At 45.1% G+C, this 19677-nt stretch overlaps 1 protein-coding gene across 4 annotated transcripts in view; it reads right to left on the bottom strand.

The window, feature by feature from the left end:
- Positions 1 to 12024, bottom strand: part of CHFR (checkpoint with forkhead and ring finger domains) — a 35981-nt gene extending 23957 nt beyond the window's left edge. For 3 of the 4 annotated variants that reach the window (XM_044989416.1, XM_044989419.1, XM_044989420.1), the window contains exons 1-3: positions 11905 to 12024; positions 11197 to 11341; positions 9366 to 9465 (exon numbers count right to left, since the gene is read on the bottom strand). In XM_044989416.1, the coding sequence (XP_044845351.1) occupies positions 9366 to 9465; positions 11197 to 11329 (233 nt within the window). In that variant the 5' untranslated portion in view covers positions 11330 to 11341; positions 11905 to 12024. Of the gene's footprint in view, positions 1 to 9365; positions 9466 to 11196; positions 11342 to 11623; positions 11737 to 11904 lie in introns of those variants that run through there. The other variant, XM_044989418.1, reaches the window with a different exon arrangement.
- Between the last annotated feature and the right edge of the window lie 7653 nt (positions 12025 to 19677).

The following is a 19677-nucleotide window of genomic DNA, read 5'->3' as shown; positions in this document are numbered from 1 at the left end:
CTCTGCATGGTCACTTGTGCTGATGAGCTCTCCACACTGGGCAAACAGGAAATGAAATTCAAAAGTTTGCGGGGCTTTTCCTGTCTACCTGGCCAGTGAATCCGAATTCAGATTGCTGTCCAGAGCAGTCACAATGGTGCACTGTGGGATAGTTCCCGGAGGCCAATACTGTCGAATTGCGTCCACACTAAACCTAATTCGAACCGGCAATGTCGATTTCAGCGCTACTCCCCTCGTCGGGGAGGAGGACAGAAATTGATTTTAAGAGCTCTTTATGTCGAAGTAAATGGCTTCGTTGTGTGGACTGGTGCAAGGTTAAGTCGATTTAACGCTGCTAAATTTGACCTAAACTCGTAGTGTAGACCAGGCCATAGTGTTGGGATTAACATTGATAGAAAGGACTCTCTTTTAAACTGTTTATGGGGTGGAAGAACCCATTTTCTGTACAACCAGGGACCTCATGCTGGCCTCTCTCTCCTTCCTCCTCCTCCTCTCAGATGCTGAAAGTTTAAAATACCAAAGGTTGCAGATGGGAAATGATTCTGGTTATTAGTGACTCTAGTCAGTTATTTTATTCTTATTTGAATTAGAAAATGAATTGCTAGAATGACTTTTTATTTATTTATTTTTATTAAAGGTCTATAAGTTTTCAACATCATACTCTCAAGCTGCTACCTGCGGATTACTAACAGAAGGAAGGAAAGAAGGAAGTATCTATTTTTCCAGTGATGTTTACCTCAACTATTTCAGGTTGCCAACTTTCCAGTCACACAAAACCGAACACCCTTGGCCTGCACCTTCTCTGAGGCCCCACCCCGCTTACTTTATCCCCTCTCCTTCCATCACTCGCTCTTCCCCCCCCCACTCACACGCTCTTTTTCACCGGACAGGGGAAGGTCCCTTTTCAACCGGGTGTTCCGGTTGAAAACCAGACACATGGCAATCCTAAGAAAGTTAATGGGGGAAAGGACATGTACATGCGCTTACATGGAGTTAAAAGCCAAGCTAGATGGAATCATTTTGAAGTGGAAACAAACTTCAAAAAAACTTATCTGAGGACTTAAATTTGGAAACACATCAGTGCACAGCACCACCAGCTACTGACTAAATATCTAATTATATCGATCTTCACTCATTCTTTTTGAGATGTACCACTTCATACAGTCGCTATCAGTGTTTTAAAATCAAGTCAAATTACAGTGAAATGAGTAATTTCAGCTCTGTTGCAATATGAGCATTTTTTAAATGATTCATAGAACTAAAGGAGTTCAGATTTCTGCCATCCACGAACCTCAGCAACTAATACCATATGTATAAAGATGCCCAAAGAACACTGGGTCTTTTTTGTTGTTGTCTATGCCAACCTTTGGTACTATAAATCTTTACTGCCATCTTGTGGATGAATTTAGTTACTCAGCCCAGATTTTTCCAAACATACCATGGTCTCTATTTCATGGTGGAAAATTAACTATCTAGAAACAAATCCCATCCTTCTCTTCTCATCATTTATCATTTTAAGCAAAAACGGCTCAGCAGAAAGGCCTCCAGTCATTTATTTACACAAGAAGAGAAAGTAAAGAGATAGTTAAATATCCAGAGAGATTGACAGTAGGAAGTGTCTACTAGGCACTACTAGCAGAAATAGGGTGACCAGATGTCCCAATTTTATAGGGATAGTCCTGATATTTGGGGCTTTTTGCTATATAGGCTCCTATTACCCCCACCCCCTGTCCCGATTTCTCACACTTGCTATCGGGTCACCCTAAGGAAAAATCACTTTTGAGGTGGCACTAAGTGATTTCTCAGTCAAGAAATATATTGCTTCTCCCCATCAGACATACTCTTACAGTGTAGATGGATAAGTCAACTAGGGTGACCAGATGTCTGATTTTATAGGGACAGTCACGATTTTGGGGTGTCACCCTCGTCCCGATTTTTCACATTTGCTGTCTGGTCACCCTAAAGTCAAACAACACTGCGCAAACTGCAAGAAATGCTGTTTTGAAGGTCCCCTACAGAGGGGAGGAAAAACATTGGACTCGTTTCCTTCTTTGCTCCTTTATTAAAAATTTGTTTTAAAAAAGGAGGTTAGAATATTTAAATAAGTATTTTCTCCTTGTCTTGTTATATTAGAAATACAGATCCTGTCTAGGTTAGAAGACTCTATGATGATCAGAGAAACAGTAAAGTGCATCACCAAAGTCAAGAGAATGAAAGTTGAGCAATTAGGAGGGGAAGGGAATTTTAGTCAAACTGTTAAAAAAACATGTTTGATTTATTATTTACCTATGTTAAATGACAAAGAAATATTTTGAAACAAGGAAACCATTGTTAAAGATTCAAAAAACTGACTAAACTTCTTCAATCAAGTGTTATTGCTCACAATGACCATTGAGACCTGCTAGAGGTCTGCCAGCAAAACTCCAGAACAAACAAACAAAAAAACCCAAACCTTTTGGGCCTTCTTCATAATAGTAAAACAGCAAAAAAAAAAAAGGGGAAATGCTCATCTTTGTAAAGACCTTTACAAGTCTCCTTTAAGTAATGCAGAAAAATTTTCAAGGATTATTTTATACAATGACAATTGCACTAATTTGGATTACAGTTATATTATGGGCTGGCTACTCATGCAAAGTATCAGAGGGAACAACTCTGCTTGCAACATTACCCATCTGGACAAGTTTCAACAGAAGAAAACAACGAAATAAGAGTCATATCTGAGTGTTTAAGCAGTGGTCTATGTGCGCTATAATGCAAAACACTATGTGCGCTATGATGCAAAACCACAGACAAAGTCTCAAGTCTTGTTCTGAAGTGTACATGAATATCAGGTGGATGGGAAAAAAAAACAGCTCAATCTGACAAAATAAAGAATGTCTTTTAGTGAACTTCAGATCTTCAGGAGGTTTCTGGCCTCAAGACTTATTACCATAATGAGGGCAAATATATCAACTTAAAAAAAATTTCAATACAAAGGATTTTTTAAGTACCTTTAACATAATTATTAAGCAATTACTGTCAAATCCCAAGATGGGCATAAGGGACTTTAATGTGTTTTAGCTAAATGCTTATTAGAAAAATGTGCACTCTTGGATATCAAACAGTGAAGTTTGCTACTGGGAGGGAAAAACTGCTAAAACTGCTGCCAAATCAACATTAAGGCTTGAATCCCACACACATTTCCACGCAGGTGAATCTCTAGGCTCCTGCAGAGTCCCATTGACTTGAACAAAGCTCTGACTACACCAGTCATTTGGAGAATCAGGGCCCAAACCATCATCCTTAAAGCCAAATGAGGAAATTGGTAGGGTAGCAAATGAGCAATCTTTGGACAAAGTTTCTCCCCCTCCAGCTGCCCAGAGATTCATTTGTTTAATAGAAAGAAAGGGGAAAAAAATATCACATCACTCAAAGAAAAGCACCCAAGTTTTTGCTAAGCACTAAAGAAAACTGAATGTGGTTAAAATTAGATCTTAGCCAATAATATATGAAATTGTAACATTCCTTTGTGTGTCATATCCAGTTTCAGGGCTCTAACCAGAGAAGTCTAACAGACACTTTGTGGAGTGTCAGGCTATCACAAAATGGCTAAATTTATGTATTTATGAGGCACTACAAATCATTGCACTGTAAGTGAAGACGAAAGTCTAATATGTCTCAAGTCCAACAGACATTCCTTGTGATTCAGTACAAAACCAATGTCAACCTGCTATATTGTTTGGAGGGAGATGAGAAGGAAACTGCTATTAGAGGTACAATTTGGATGAAATGTAAATCCAGGTCATAAAAGATCCCACATCACTTTTCTTAAGACTAGAGATATAAATCTCTGTATCCTGACCCAGTTCCCAGGGTGTAGTGGTGCAAGTTATCCCATACTATTCTGTCAATGTGCCTCTTGGCTCCAGAAGGGCCAATCCTAAAGTTAAGAGTGTAGTTTGGCTATTTAATGCAGGCGCACACACAAAAACTGCCCAAGAGAAGACAGAGAAAGGCCCTTCAACTCATGAGACTGAGGTCGACTTTTGCATTTGAATTTTTGTTTTTAAGAAAGAATTAATTGCTTTTCCCTGGGACAAGCCAACTGTTCCGTGAATGTAACTGATTTAAGTCATCTAATACAGTATTGTTTCATCTAGTAAACACTAAGGGCTTGTCTACACTGGCAATTTACAGCACTGCAACTTTGGGTATGGCTACACTTACGGTTTGCAGCGCTGGTAGTTTGCAGCGCTGGTCATCCAGCTGTGTAGGAGCAGCGCTGGTGTGTGGCCACACTCACAGCTACCAGCGCTGGTGTGTGGCCACATTTGCAGTATTAGCAGCGCTGTTGGGAGTGCTGCATTATGGGCAGCTATCCCAGCATTCAAGTGCAACAACGTGCTTTTCAAAAGAGGGGGGTGGAGGGTGGTGTACTGTGACAGGGAGCGGGGAAGATAGAGTGGATTTTTGGAGCCAACACTGTGTGTTAGCTTCCTGGATTGGAAAAATCACAAAATGTTCATGAGCCCTTAGTCTTAACTCTTAATTGCAAACAGCCTGCCTCCAACACGGACTCCCCGCTGTTTCACTCACTCCCTGTGGTGTACTGTGACAGGGAGCGGGGAAGAGAGAGATTGGAAAAATCACAAAATGTTTGCGAACCCTGCATCCAACGCTGTTTCCCCTGCCTCTCATTTGATCGTTCACAGCCAGGTACAGATAGCTCCTGTTTGCTGTGATCAGTGTTTGTTTTTTTAGATTAGCGGGCTCCGTTCTGTTTCATTCACTCTCCCTGCCTGCCTCTCATTTGATTGTTTACAGCCAGGTACAGATGATCACAGCAAACAGGAGCTCTGTTTGTTCGGAGCTCCGATCGGGAGCTCCGATCGGAGCTCGTTCACAACAAAACAAAGAGAGGCTGCATAACAAAACAAAGAGTAATTTATAAAAGCATTCTGGGATACACCTTATACCCTGGAGGCCAATCACAGTGCTGGTGTGTGGCCACACTTGATGACCAGCGCTGCAGCACCAGCGCTGGAATCCTTATTCCCCATGCCGAGTGAGGTGTACGGCCAGCGCTGCAGCCAGGGAGTTGCAGCGCTGGAAGTGCCCTGCAGGTGTGGCCACTTACTAATTGCAGCGCTGGTGGAGGCTTTCCAGTGCTGCAAATCGCCAGTGTAGCCATACCCTTTCTTGCTCAGGGGGATGAAAAAACATATACATTATGGCAGTAGGAGAGTAGGAAGAGATGACTTAGGCTTTGTCTACACTAGCAATTTTGTCAGTCTGGGGTGTGAAAAAAACATCCCCCTGACCAACATAAGTTTCACCGACAAAGCACCACTGTGGGCAGCGCTGTGTCAGTGAGAGACACTCTCCTGCCTACATAGCTACCGCCATTTCTTGGGGAATGACTAATTATGCCGGTGGGAGAGCTATTTCCCGTCCACATAGAGCAGCTACACAGAAGACCTTACAGTGGTGCAGCTATAAGGTCCATAGTGTAGACATAGCCTTGGAAGGCAAAGATAAATTTTGTGGTTGGCATGGGGTGACCCACTTCAAATTCCTGCTTGAGAATTCCATTCACACATTGTTAAACTTGAATGTAGCTCCCACAGAGTCAGGTCTGTTCATTCAGGATCTGATGGAGCACTGATCATTGCACTCTGCACTTTGCATTGATCTAGCTTAATTCTGCCAGCACAGCAGGGAGGACTCCTCTGAATGGAACTCCCTTGGAACAGTCAGGGTCTATTTATATGTTTTCAACCTTATCAAGTGTGGACAGCTAAACTGCTGGATGAAGTCCCGAAGCCCTTTACTAGGCAGACACATTACAGTTGCTCATGATACTGCCTGTTAAACTGGAAGCATAGCACTTTGATCTGCAGCTTCTGCCAGTTCAAGACTTTTCCCTGCACACAAAGATAAAAGTGTTTCCTGTCTTATAAAAAAAAAAATAATACATGGCCTAAATCAATATCAGAAGTGAGTTTCTGGCCCCAGAAAGAATCCCATTAGCAACATCACATCTACCAACTCTGATCAAGAGAATGAGGAGGGACTGGATAAGTAAGGGTAGGGGTAGCTCAGTGGTTTGAGCATTGCCCTGCTAAACCCAGGGTTGTGAGTTCAATCCTTGAGGGGGGGGCCACTTAGGGCTCTGGGGCAAAAATCTGTCTGGGGATTGGTCCTGCTTTGAGCAGGGGGTGGACTAGATGACCTCCTGAGGTCCCTTCCAACCCTGATATCTGTGATTCTTCACTAGCAACGTTAAAGCACTGCTGTGGCGCTCCCAGTGCTGTAAAAAACCCCACCCCCATGAGGGTATTAGCTCCCAGTGCTGGTGCACTGTCTACACAGCCACTTCACAGCACTGAAACTTGCAGGGCTCAGGGATCTGTTTTTTCACACCCCTGAGCAAGAAAGTTTCAGCGCTGTAAAGTGGTAGTGTAGAAAAGGCCTTAGTTAAATTTTGCCATAGGAAACTGCTGACTAGGCCCCCCATACATCCTGCGACAGGCAAGAAAGATTATATATCCCAACTAACTTAAACAACGCCCCAATAACTATGTTGGTGAAACAGTAAATCACTACATTCTACAGTAGTGATTAGAAAATGATACAAGAGAAAAACATCCTATCACCTGTGGGTGAAGAACACTTTTCACAGACCGATGACTCTATATCTGACCTATCAGTCCTCCTCCTCAAAAGAAACGTGCACAATAACACTTTCAAAAGACAAGCCTGGGAGCTTAAATGTATTACTCTGCTAGACACTAAAAATCATGGACTGAACAGAGACTGGATTTATGGCTCATTACAACAAGCTGTAAAGCACTAACCCCTTCTTTTTGTTCTATGACTACAGAGGTGTCAATGGGCCATTCTATCTTGAACAGTCTCTTACAATATGTGCTAATTACTTATGCTAAACAAGCTGTTCCACCTTACATTTAACTGTGATGCTGAGGCCATGGCTACACTTGCAAATCTGCAGCGCTGCAGCAGGGTGTGAAAACACACCCTCTCCAGCGCTGCAAATTGCGGCGCTGCAAAGCACCAGTGTGGTCAAAGCCCCAGCGCTGGCTCCCAGCGCTGTACGTTATTCCCCACAGGCAGTGATGAGCTGCCAAATTTTTAACAACCGGTTCCCTCCTCCCTCCAAAATTTTAACAACAGGTTCCCTCCTTCCCCCCCCCCCCGGGGGGGGGGTCGTGCCCCATCCAACCCCTCATGTTCCTTGACACACACACTCCGAGACCCCTGACCCATCCCCCCCTTCCCTGTCCCCTGACTGCCCCTTGCCGCCACCCAACCCCTCCTCTCATTCTCAATGGCCCCCCAGAACCCCTACCCCATACAACTACCCCTTCTCTCTGTCCCTGAGTGCCCCCACCACCTCATCCAACCCTGCTCTTTCCTGACTGCTCCCCGGGACCCTTGCCCCCATTCAATCCACCTGTTCCCTGCCCTCTGACTGCCCTGACCCCTATCCACCCCCCCACAACCCACCCCCTCCCTGCCCCCTTACCACACTGCCTGGGGACCGGGTCCACTCTGCCAGGACCACGACCGGCACCGGGGCCCAGCCGCTCGGCCCGACTCCCCGGGCCGGCACCGGGGCCCAGCCGCTCGGCCCGACTCCCCGGGCCGGCACCGGGGCCCAGCCGCTCGGCGGCAGCCGCTCGGCCCGACTCCCCGGGCCGGCACCGGGGCCCAGCCGCTCGGCGGCAGCCGCTCGGCCCGACTCCCCGGGCCGGCGCTGGGCTGGAGGGAGCCGCGGTCTGGGACCGGGAGCTGCTGAGCCAGCCGCACCTCCCCTCCCCCTCCGCGCCCCAGCTTACCTGCCTCCATGCTGCTTGTTCAGGCTTCCCGCGAACATCTGATTCGCGGGAAGCAGGGGAGGGGGAGGAGAAGGGGGCGGAGCAGGAGAGGAGCGGGAAGTGAGTTTGGGCCGGAACTTTTGTTAAATTTAGCAGCCCTTAACAACCGGTTCTAAAATGGCTGCTAAATTTAACAACGGGTTCGCGCGAACCCGTGCGAACCGGCTGCAGCTCACCCCTGCCCACAGGGAGGTGGAGTATGGACAGCACTGGGAGAGCTCTCTCCCAGCGCTGGCGCTTTGACTACACTTAGCGCTTCAAAGCGCTGCCGCGGCAGCGCTTTGAAGTGCAAGTGTAGCCATAGCCTAAGAGTACCTTTCCCAGCCCTGAAGAGCATTGTGTATCTCAAAACTTCTTTTTCTCACTAACAGAAGTTGGTCCAATTAAAGATATTGCCTCATTCATCTTGTCTCTCTAATATTGTGGGACCGACATGGCTAGAACAACACTGCATAAGCTTCTCATCAGCATTCTTGTAACCCAGCAGGAAATAACCTCTCCCAGAAGAGCAAGTGTGTTGGCCCTGATCCTGCAAAAACTTATGTGCTGAACTTTATGCACTATGGAGTAGTTCCATTGACTTCATTGGGACTGCTCATGGTGAGCTAAGTTAAGCACATACATGAGTCTTTCCAGGATTAGGGCCTTTAAGCATTATATCAATACATAATAACTCCCTGAAATACTGATTAGAGAAAAGAACCTACCAAAAAAAACAAAAAACAATCTGATGATAAATGACTAATGGCAACATCAAGAGTTACAATGCTGTACTGAGCAATTTCAATTATTTAATTAAGTTTATTGACTTATAATTTTACTTATTAGGCCCCTTTTCTCTCCTCTCCACCTGAAGTGCTTGAGGTGACAAAATAATTTCAAAATATAAAACAATAGGCATAAGTATTTATACAGTGCTCATTACCATAGATCCAAAAGGGAGTTTAAACTATAAATAAAGCCAAAATCCAGACAACCCTTCAAGCCCCAAAGTTTCTGTGAAATATAAGCTACCTTCAGAGATATTTTAAACACCAAAAGGAATAACAAATATGAATCTCTATTCATATCCATTGCACATTTTTGAAGTTATCTGTGCAAATGTATTTCCTCCCCGACCCAAGAAGCTGGGGATGGAGGTAGGGAAGAGAGCTAGTATAAGGAATGAGTGTGTCATATACTAATTCACTATGAACAGTTTTTAAAAAACTCCTGAAGTCACTGATAATTTTTTTCACAATGCTATAATTACAATCACATAATAAGACACATGGTATACAAAACGACCAGTCTGTCTTTCATCCAGTAAACTAGGCATTCCGTGGGGGAGAGAGAGGAGATGAGTTTTAGAGATTGTTGGAAAAAATTAACACCTAACAATAAGAGACTTACCAACTACTCTCTGATATGTACAGCTAATGCCTTTCATGAGCACTAAACAGAATTTTACTCCAGCAACCAGAAATAAAAGTTTAAAGCAGGGCTAACCTGGTATCCTCCAATGATACTTGTCCAGATTCTTCATCCACTGTAATCTTACAGTGATCTCCAGACACCAGTTTGTTGCCAGGAAAGGACAAGTCACAACCTTAAAAAGAAAATGTTTATGATCAATATGTTTATAAATATCCCATGAGAATTTACATAGGCAGAACTCTTCTTTTAAAAACAAAATTTTCTTACACGTGTTAGCACCATCTTTAGATTATTAAAGACAAAGAAAATTTAAAACCTAGTGCAGTTCACTGTCATTAGGCAGGAGTATTAATGATTTGGGGGGTGATGGGAACCTTCCCACCCATTCTAGGGTTCTGAGCAACCTTTTGACACTACCTTAATCCCTCCTTCCCAGCCATATTCAAGGCTTCACACTAAAACACTATTCTATCTTGCAACACTTCCCTTGTAAGAGGGGCCATAATAAGGAACGTGATTCATATCCTCCCATTCATAGCCTGGTGCCGGATTACTTCCCAATACATTCAATCCTCCCTGATAATGGTTTACCACTATTTTTCCAAAACTAATGTCCATGGGACAACCAACAGCTACAACCTGTGCTGCACAACTTCATGGTCATGTGATTCTTGCTGAAAGTGACTAGAACGTCGTAGTTTCCCCCAGAAGTAGTTCAGCACTTCTGCACTGGTGTACCCCTCTACTCTTTGTGGCTCTTGGAATATAGTGTAAGGGACAGGAAGAAGAGGGGAACAGCATGGACTAAATTAATTTTTCCAGAATCCCACATATTTTTCTAATAGGATAATGGTGCCAACAATATTTTGCTGAGCAGTAGATGGCAATTTTGGTTATGTATTTTTCTAACTGAACACTTTAGTAATCTAACTGTTAAATGATTATGAGAGCAATTCAGCAGGCAAAAGTCAATCTTTATCTGCCATATAAGCCCACTGATATTCAACAAGAAGATTTCCTAGTGTGGACATCTTGTTGGTATTTAGCAATAGTCATCAAAAAGGGCAACAAATATATGGTACTAAATTTAACAGAAAAAAGATATTTAGATTTTCCCTATAATATGGTCCATTAATTCCATTTTGACTGACCATATAGAGTCTATAAACTATAATATACTTTCATTGATGCTAGGTGCTACAACATGATATGCACTGAGTTGATGGACAGGCAACCTAAAGTTAGTGCCAGATGGCACAGTGCAAGGTTAAGTGAATAATTTGCCTTAAACATGGAATTCCCTTAAAATAAAATAAAATAAAATAGTCAACACTTTTAAACACAGAAACACTTGCATTTCAAATCAACTCTCATAAAAAGTATCTTAATATGTTAGCAACCATCATGCAGCCAGAAGGCAGCTTTTTGGATTGTAGGTGTGTGTTAAAGTGTGAAAATGTTGCATTGCAGATCCTCCCCACCTTCTTTTTTTTTTTTTTTAAATCACAAGAGCAAAAGGAGAGAGTGGTGACAAAATAGGTATGGCATGACAAAACTTGGTTTGAAATGTAGTGCTTTTTTATTTGCACAGAAACAATCAGGGAAATCATCAACACAAATTCACGGGATTGGGTGTTTGTGATATCACCAGGAACCCCATTAAAAAAGAAAGCCAAAGACAGGGCGAGAGCACAACTTTTCTCTCTGGAAATGCTAGAGTAGGGAACAAGGGATTTTGTGGCAAGCATTGAGGTGGGCCTCTTCTATCCTACCTCCACCTTATCCTCACACCAGATATTAACATACCTGGCATGTTTCAGAGTCCATCTTCATGTATTTTTAAGGCCAGAATGACCACTATGATCACCTAGTCCGACCTCTTGCAAATCACACACCAGCTTACCTTTTTTCCGCCCAATTGTCCATTCTCTTTTCAGCAGTAAGACATGGGGCTCCGCTTCATCTGTCCCTAACCGGATCAGCTTCCCCCAAGGCTGTTGCTGCTGGTTTTGGTCTCCTCCTTCAGAGTGCTCCATTTGGATTCACATCTGATTTAAAAAAAAAAAAGAAATCACAAGACACACGATAAAAGTTTCACTTGGAAACAGTAGAGTTTCTCTCCCCAGCCGTCCTACCTCTCTCCCCCATCTGTTCTTCCTCTCGCAGCTTTCACTGCCGATGATCTTTCTCTTTCCCCAGCCTTCTCTCCCCACCCCATCCCTCTCCCCCTTCTTGGCTGTTCTCTGTCCAAAGCCATCACTTCCCCCCTCATCTCTTTATTTCCAGACCCACCTCCCCCTCAGCAGCCCCTCAGACACCTGCACACGCACCAGCCCCAGCTCTTCTGCGTTGCTCTAGTGTGTGGGCTGAAATCCCTGCACTCTCCTCCCCGCTCCTTCCCTCTCTAGGGCAAGCAGGGCCCCCCTCAGAGCCTGGCCCTCCAAGGCCTCTCACAGCCCTGAGGGTGAGACACACAGGAGCCAGGCTGGGGCTGCTGCCAGGGCCCCGTCCTCCCTCCCCTTCTCTCCCGCAACGTCCCTCCCGCTCACCGCCCTGCCCCCAGCCCAGGGGGGCTTCGCGGCGATCCCCTCCCCCAGCGCCAGCCTCTTACACCCAGTCCTGCCGCGGAGGCTGCTGCTGTCAACAGACATTGCCAGCCATCAGCTGATCAGGCTCTGGGCGGGGCCCCCAGCTCCCCCACGCCTCCTATTGGAGACCAGAGCAGGGGAATCATAGAGAACCCCGAGGGCAGGGAGGCACGGAAAGAGAAGGCTTCCGCTTCCACCATAGAGCTGGCCGCGCTAGAGCGCCGCTTTCCTCCGCGCTAGGCAGCCATCTTGGATTGGGGAAGCCAACCGACTATTGAGGCGGAGGAAGGACGCGCGGCGGCCATCTTGGAGGTGGGCACCAGTGGCGAGAGTGTGTCGGGCATTTTGGATTTGGGCGCTGTTCCCTTTTGAGGTAATATATTAATCGCAGAGCACGCTGGCGCCCATCTTTGTCATGGGCAAAATGAATGTCCTGTAACAATTGCCCTCAAAGAGTAATAATGCTGTAATAACTCTGTTATCTGTGATACCTGCATTTCTGTTAAATATCGAGTAATTAAGCCACAGTTAATTTGACTATAGCACAATCAGTGGAATTTAGCTGGCACAGAATGAACCAGCAACGCTGCCTTCCCAGGGAATTGCTCCGGACATAATTCTGCGCTGAAAGGGGAAAGCTAAATACTGATTTGGGGCCCAGTCTTTCTGGTTTTAAATACTTGAGAGACACTTAAATACAAGGATGGGGTGGGACTTAGAAATACATAGTTGGCAGTATTGCCAGCTCCCAGGGCCCACGGGAGGGGAGCCAGCACAAATTACCAGGGCCCGGCGGTCCAGAAGTGGGCTCGGGGCCTGCTTCCCCGGCCCTGTTTAGCTGGTCTGCCCTTGCTGGGAGACCTGAAAAATGTTTTTCACTGGGGCCCAACCCCACTCTCGGTGGCCCTGCCAGCTCCAAATATTAGAAAAGCCCGAGTCAGTCGTTCCTCCTTCCTCCCCACTACAGTTGCCAGTATTGGACGTATTCCTGGAGGTTTTCATCACATGACATAATCTATAATTAAAGATTGATCTTTAATTCCTGGAGACTCAAGGAAAATCCTGGAGGGCTGGTAACCCAAATTCCTCCCACTCCCAAGTCATGACCAGCTTTAAAATATTTTTTAAATATAATAATACATTTGGGGTTCTTTGTTTGCCTTTTGGTATGGTCAAGCAGAGGGCATGGCCGGGGCTGGGTGTGGGGGAGCAAGCTTGTTCACCCAGCCCTGCTGGAGCGCTCCTGCCAGCACGAAAGGCAAAGTAGCCCCCACTGGCTTGGAAGGAGCTCAGTCAGCAGCCTGCTGCTTCCGCTCCCTCCCGCCCGCGTCTCCCAGTGCTGCAGGAACACACTGTCAGGTATCCGGTTAACACTGGTGACCGGACACTAAAAATCTGGTTACGATGGGAAGCCCTGCCATGTGTAGTTTGAGCAGGGGCGGCTCCAGACCCCAGCACGCCAAGCTCGCGCTTGGGGCGGCATGCCGCTGGGGGCGCTCTGCCGGTCGCCAGTCGGGCGGCAGGCGGCTCCGGTGGACCTCCCGCAGGCGTGCCTGCGGAGGGTCCACTGGTCCCGCGGCTTCGGTGGACCTCCTGCAGGCGTGCCTGCGGAGGGTCCGCTGGTCCCGCGACGCTTTGGTGGAGCCGTGGGACCAGCGGACCCTCCGCCGGCACACCTGCGGGAGGTCCACTGGAGCCGCGGGACTGGCGACCGGCAGAGCGCCTCCCGCGGCATGATGCCGTGCTTGGGGCGGCGAAATGTGTAGAGCAGGCATCGTCCCCGCCCCCAGTATCCTCCACCTCTGATTTCTCCAAAGCTCTGCTTAGCGGTCAGGGGGGGAAGAAGCTCCCTCTGTCCCTCTCCTGGGCTGAAGCTGGCAGGCAGCTCCAGGATTCTGACTCCTAGGTCCTAGTGCCTGTCATCATCAGCTTCTATGTGTGCTGGGTCCCGTTTCTGGACAACTGGTGAGTGCCTGGGGATGGCAGGGAAAGGGAGTGGCAGGGGAAGAGGCAGTACCAGAGCGGTAGGGTGGGAAGCTTGCACAGAACCTGCACACATTCTGTCCAGCTCCAGACAGAACTCTTGCTTCTCCCATGTATAAGTAATGAATTCCCACACACTTGTAGGCAAAACAAAACAGAACATCCCATTTTGGATACCAGTACTTTAACTTTTATAGTACCTTCCATCAAGGGGCTTCAGATTGATGATGCACTCTGTTCAATACTGTATTGAACTGTTCTAAAAATCAAAGAAATTAAATTTTTTCTTTGATGTATTTTTCTGTACTGGGATGCACAGGCAAGCAAGTTCTTTCCTTATGCTCAGCCTAGTTCCACAGCCCAGTGCATCTCTGTACTTTTAAGGGGTTGCAAAAGCACTGGAAGAAGCTCAACACACAATGTACGTTTCTCCCTCCCCTCTCCCTCAAGGATTTTAAATCCACTTCTTAGCAGGCTATGATAGAAAGACTGTCTGGATAAGCTAAAGGCAGGTTCTATCTATTTGCTGGTTCTCTAGCAGTTCAATCCATCATAAAATCACCTCTCATTTGATTTCTTTTGAGTTTCATTCCAAATACTTAAAGCTAAATAAACCTGAAGTTAGTCCTCATTTTTCTGCCCCAATTCAAACTAACTTCTTTCCCAAGTGGAACATGTTGGGTAAGCATGGAATGTGTGTGATTTGAGAAGAAAATGAGAACACAGGCCAATTCCTGCTGAAAGTTACACCTGTGTAGCCTTATTGACTTCAGGGAGGAGAACAGATTTTTGCACAAGAATAGATTTTGGTCCCTTCTGCATTTTCCACACCTGGTATAGCAGAATCTCATTCACTTTCCTCCCCTAAACTCTGGGCATTTAAAGGGAAAAAAATAAATAAGTAAGGTCTGCTTGATTTACACATGCAAACGAAACAGGAAGCTCTCCCTTCATTCTACACCAACCTTAAACAAACACTAGACCTGATGTAACAAGGGTGTCACTACAGCAGCCTTGGTTGGACTGTTCTTTGATTTCAACAGGGATGCACACAGGGCCGGTGCAACCATTTAGGCAACCTAGGCGGTTGCCCAGGGCACTAGGATTTGGGGGGCGCCATTTTCTTCGGCAGTGACCGTGGTGGCCGGATCTTCGGCCGCCCCGGTCGCCGCCGGCATTTAGGCGGAGGGAGCTGGGGCAGGGGAGCGTGGGGAGGGCTGCCTGCAGCAAGTAAGGGGGGGAGGAGGCGGCCCCCAGGGGAACTCCCTGCCCCAGCTCACCCCTGCCCCGCCTCTTCCCCGAGCACGCCGTGGCCGCTTCACTTCTCCCGCCTCCCAGGCTTGCGGTGCCAATCAGCTTAGGCGCCACAAGCCTGGGAGGCGGGAGAAGTGAAGCAGCAATGGCATGCTCAGGGAGGAGGTGGGGCAGGGTGAGCTGCTTCACTTCTCCTGCCTCCCAGGCTTGTGGCGCCTAGCGAGTGCTACTTAGTTGAGGGCAATTCACATAACCAGGATAGCAACACTTCATTACTCCTGCCCCAATAACAAAGAGACTGGGGATCCCACAGCAGCCAAAGTGACCATTTGGGCAAGCAGTCCATCATGGTTGGCAGGCTGGGTGTGCCCATGCAAATGAGATCAGCCCCTGAAGTCCTTTTCCACAGCTCCCCACCAGATGTCAGGGTAAAAGTTCATTCTGACTCTGCTTACATCAACTTCAAGCTTACTTTGGACTTAGTCCTTACTGTTGGCTGGTGCCTTTAACACTTGTTATCTCTGCGTAACAGAAGAAAATGCCAGCATATGCTGTACATGTTAACTACCTGAGGGGGATACAGCTAGAAACACTATACCCAAATCTTTTTGTAAACAATAGCATTAGTAGAGGGAGAAAGTTGTTTCTTTGTATTGTGGCTTTGAGAAAACACATTTTCCAAATGTTCCTGCAGAGAGATCCCCTACTATCACACTAAGGAATTACTGCACCATGGTGATAGCACAGAACAAGTGGTTTCGTTCAGCTCCTACAACATCTATGCAGAAAGATGGCAAGTGAAATGTACAGCTAGCTTAGTGAGTCATGTGTTTATGGGAGATTCAATTAAAATTAAATTATACAACAAATTAGGTTTTAAATGCTATGCTGCGTAGCCAGACAGATAAATAATAATTAGAAATGTACTGATTCAGCACTATGTGCATTTGAACAGTACACTACCATCATTGCTTTTCATGTACGTTGATGCTACTTCCACACCCTCACACACACCATGAGCAGTTCCTTATAGAACCCCAAATATCTTATCTTTCCCCATATTTACAACACTCTCCATATCTAGCCATCTTCTGGTCATGGTGAAATGGATAGAACTCCTTCTAGAGCTCATCCACCGAACTATTCAATCAGTCAGTAATGGCTCTAGAGGGATTTGTGTCACTCTCTTGCTCTTTCCGGTGGCAGGAAGTCAAGATATTATTGAATTTCAATCTCTAAATCTTTTGTTGGTTGCATGTGCATATAAAATTCTGAAGTGAAGGAAGCTGAAGATTAGTTCTTTGCTTTTCTCTTCCCCTTCTCTTTTTGCTGCTGATCAATACACAGCTCAGACAAACTGGAAAGGACTTTGAAGGGAGCAGCTCACACCCCAATGCACACATCAGATATTTATTATTTATAGCACCTGGAGGCATTTGAGAGTTCTATCCCGAGATCATGAGTGAGGCTTAATTTTACGTAGAAATTGCATCTCTCGCGATAAATTCATGAGAGTTGGCATGTCTGGGTTACTGGGGAAGGAACCATGCTATTGGGGCAAAAAAGGGAGGCAACACTGTGGAGCAACTGCCATGTCGCACACAGAATTTGCCCATAGTCCCTCCCTGAAACCTCCAAACTCTTTCATCCCCCTATCTTCTGTATGTTGCGGCAAACTACTCCTGCCTTGCCGTGTTTCAGCACATTTTCCCCTCCCATAATTCTTTTTTATGCGTTTTTGGGGGTGATGTAATCTTAAAAGTCAATTTTGTAACCATAATACAGAAATAAGAATTTATGTATATATTTAAAAAAACTGAAAAGACACAGGTCTATGTCCAAATATCAATCATACATAAGCCAAAGATAATTCAGAGTGACTGTACACAACACTGAAGTGTGCTGTACCCAGGGTGACAAACCCTTTATAAATGTACTCAGGCTTTTCAAGCCTGCCGCTGCACAATGACCTTTTTAAACCACCAGCTGCACGTTTGCCATCACTTCGCCCATTATGATCTCATCCGCCACGCCGGATGTTAGGGAGGAAACACTCTGGGGAGAGGAATGGATATTTGTTATAATCCCCAACCAGTCCCTCTTCGCCAACCCCACAATCTGCCCGCCTGGTTTTGACCTGCTGTATTGCCAATGGTCCCTGTTGAACAGGTTCCGGACAGGGCAAAGTCTCTGTGCAGCAAACCAGTATCATTGGGGCCTTCGTGACAGCCCTTTGTGCAGCTGCGGCGTGACACAGACAATGACGCACATTGTCGATGAATGCCTGCTGACTAGGTTCAGCGGCGGCCTAGAAGAACTGCATCATGCCACTGAAGATGCCATCTCTTGGCTAGACGACTATGCAAATGCTAAATACATAAAATTTCTAGAGGGATGCCATCAATTTTAAAAACATTTAAAAAAAATTAGTTCCCTCTTGAAGTTACTATCACCAACTTTATTGAGTTATACTCAAACTGGATTTTCAAAAATGTTTACATTTTTTTCACTGTTTATGCCCTTTATTTTTCTTTCTACTTGGAAATGAAAATAAGTGAAGTCAGTTTTGCTTTTCTTTAGAGTCACGTTCAAGATCTCAATGCTGCAGTCTTTGGCTTGCAAACACTGTGTGAAAATGCTTGTCTAAAAATAAATGTTTCCATTGGGATTACAAGGTAATAATGAAAACACTTCTATTGGTCTTAGGTTTTTTGTTTGTTTTCCCCCCAGAGGTCATTCCTAACTCACATTAGCTGTCTTCCTCACAAAGTACATTTTAATCATGTGAACAAGGGTTGTAGACTGATCCTTACATCTTGGGACAAATTTGAGTTTGACCAGCTCTCTTTAAAGATACTTCTTTTGATTTACATGTGATATACCATATTTTCCTTATATGAAATGACATTACATAAATTCCCCAGCACTTCCCTAGTCACATTCTTAGATTTATATCTTTTGTCTAGAGGGAGGAAAACTAGCATTTATTATTTGAAGATTAAGAAAGACACATAGAAAGATTACATTAGTATTTCTACAAATCTTCACCTCCATTGAGAATTGGGAGATTTATAATTTGGTTTAAGAACTGTTAGCACTTGGCGTTTTTTTAATTGCTTTTCTTTAAATATTTTTGAATACTGTTCTTATGAAAGGTGCCAAAGTGATAACACTTGTGTGTAAAATTCCATATTTATCCACACAACAGGCATGGCCACTGTCCATGCCATACTGTCAACATACTTCCCCACCAATGCGTCCCTCAATCTGAGTTAAAGAGATTGACACTAGAATTCAGATAATTTACAGCCCATTCAGTCCTTTGCCTCTTTTGAGGCTGCAAAAGGAGTGCCAGTTTGTACCACTGCTAATTTTAGATACTTCCCCTGCTGGGTTAAGTTAAGTTGGGTTGCCTCACTTGGAAGATAGCTTAAGGATGGCAGTGTAGAAGACAAGAGTCCATCCTGGATTTTAGGAGAAAAGGACTTTGTTTGTGGGAAGAGGCTGAAATTGTAGTGAAATTGGCTAAATGGGGTCCTAAATTCACCCTTGCTTATGAATAATGGTAACACTTTAAATGCAAAAACTAAAAATATGAAATACATTGGATTCATAGCTCTTGTTCTAAAGAAAATCAGGGCAGCCAATAGTGCCACATTTTCCCATAGATCTAAGAGGTGTGTTTGGACTGATAGTACATGCAGCCCAAAGTAAGCATACTGGTTATACAAGTCACTTCAGTGCAGTGAAGAAATTAATCTACCCCAGGGAAAAGAGCCCTATTGACTAGAATAAGAGACTGCTTCAAACAATGAATGAATGATGTTTTTCTCCAAATCTCTCAACTCTTTCTGCTCAGTAAGGGAAGCCATTTAAAAAATTATAAAATGCAGTTTATGGCTGCTTGCCGATTAAGGAGCAGGAGAAAGATTTAAGAAGATTGTTGGGGAAAATATACACTATATTACATTGCTCATATCTTACTTTTATCTGCACACAAATTAACATAATTTCTCAGTCCAAACAGCCTGGATTCTTTATCCATCATCATTTAAAAGTACTCCTGAAAGAGTAGTTAGTTATCTTCTTGTACTTGATAGTAATCTCTCTCTGCTGGAAAATTATTTAAGTGGAAAACTTCTATCAGACTCCTATATTAAAAGAAAAAAATATATACTTATCTTATCTTTCTCACATTCAAACGACAGTTCTCATCTCACTCAGAGAGATTAGCAGTGAAAACCAACATAATTAGATCATAACGAAGGATCTGATTCTGTCATGGAGGTCACAGAGATCACGGATTCCATGACTTTAATGGACCTCTGTGACTTCTTCGGCTTCAGCCTCTGGCAACAGCAGAGCTGGAGCAGCTGTCTGCCCCCACCCCCAGGAGCAACAGAGGGACTGGAGCAGTGGCCAGCAGTCAGCCCCCAGGGCTAGAGTAGCAGCTGCTCAGCTCCCTTTGCAGAAGCAGTGGCTGGGGCCAGAGCAGCCCCCAGGGCCAAAGCAGCTGCCGGGGCAAGAGCAGCAGGGTGCTCTAACTGTTAGTCCCCCCA

The sequence above is a fragment of the Mauremys mutica genome, chromosome 16 (genome assembly GCF_020497125.1).
Source record: "Mauremys mutica isolate MM-2020 ecotype Southern chromosome 16, ASM2049712v1, whole genome shotgun sequence".
Lineage (NCBI taxonomy): Eukaryota > Metazoa > Chordata > Testudines > Geoemydidae > Mauremys > Mauremys mutica.
Note: the sequence above shows the minus strand (reverse complement) of the source record. Positions and strands in the feature narration are given on the sequence as shown.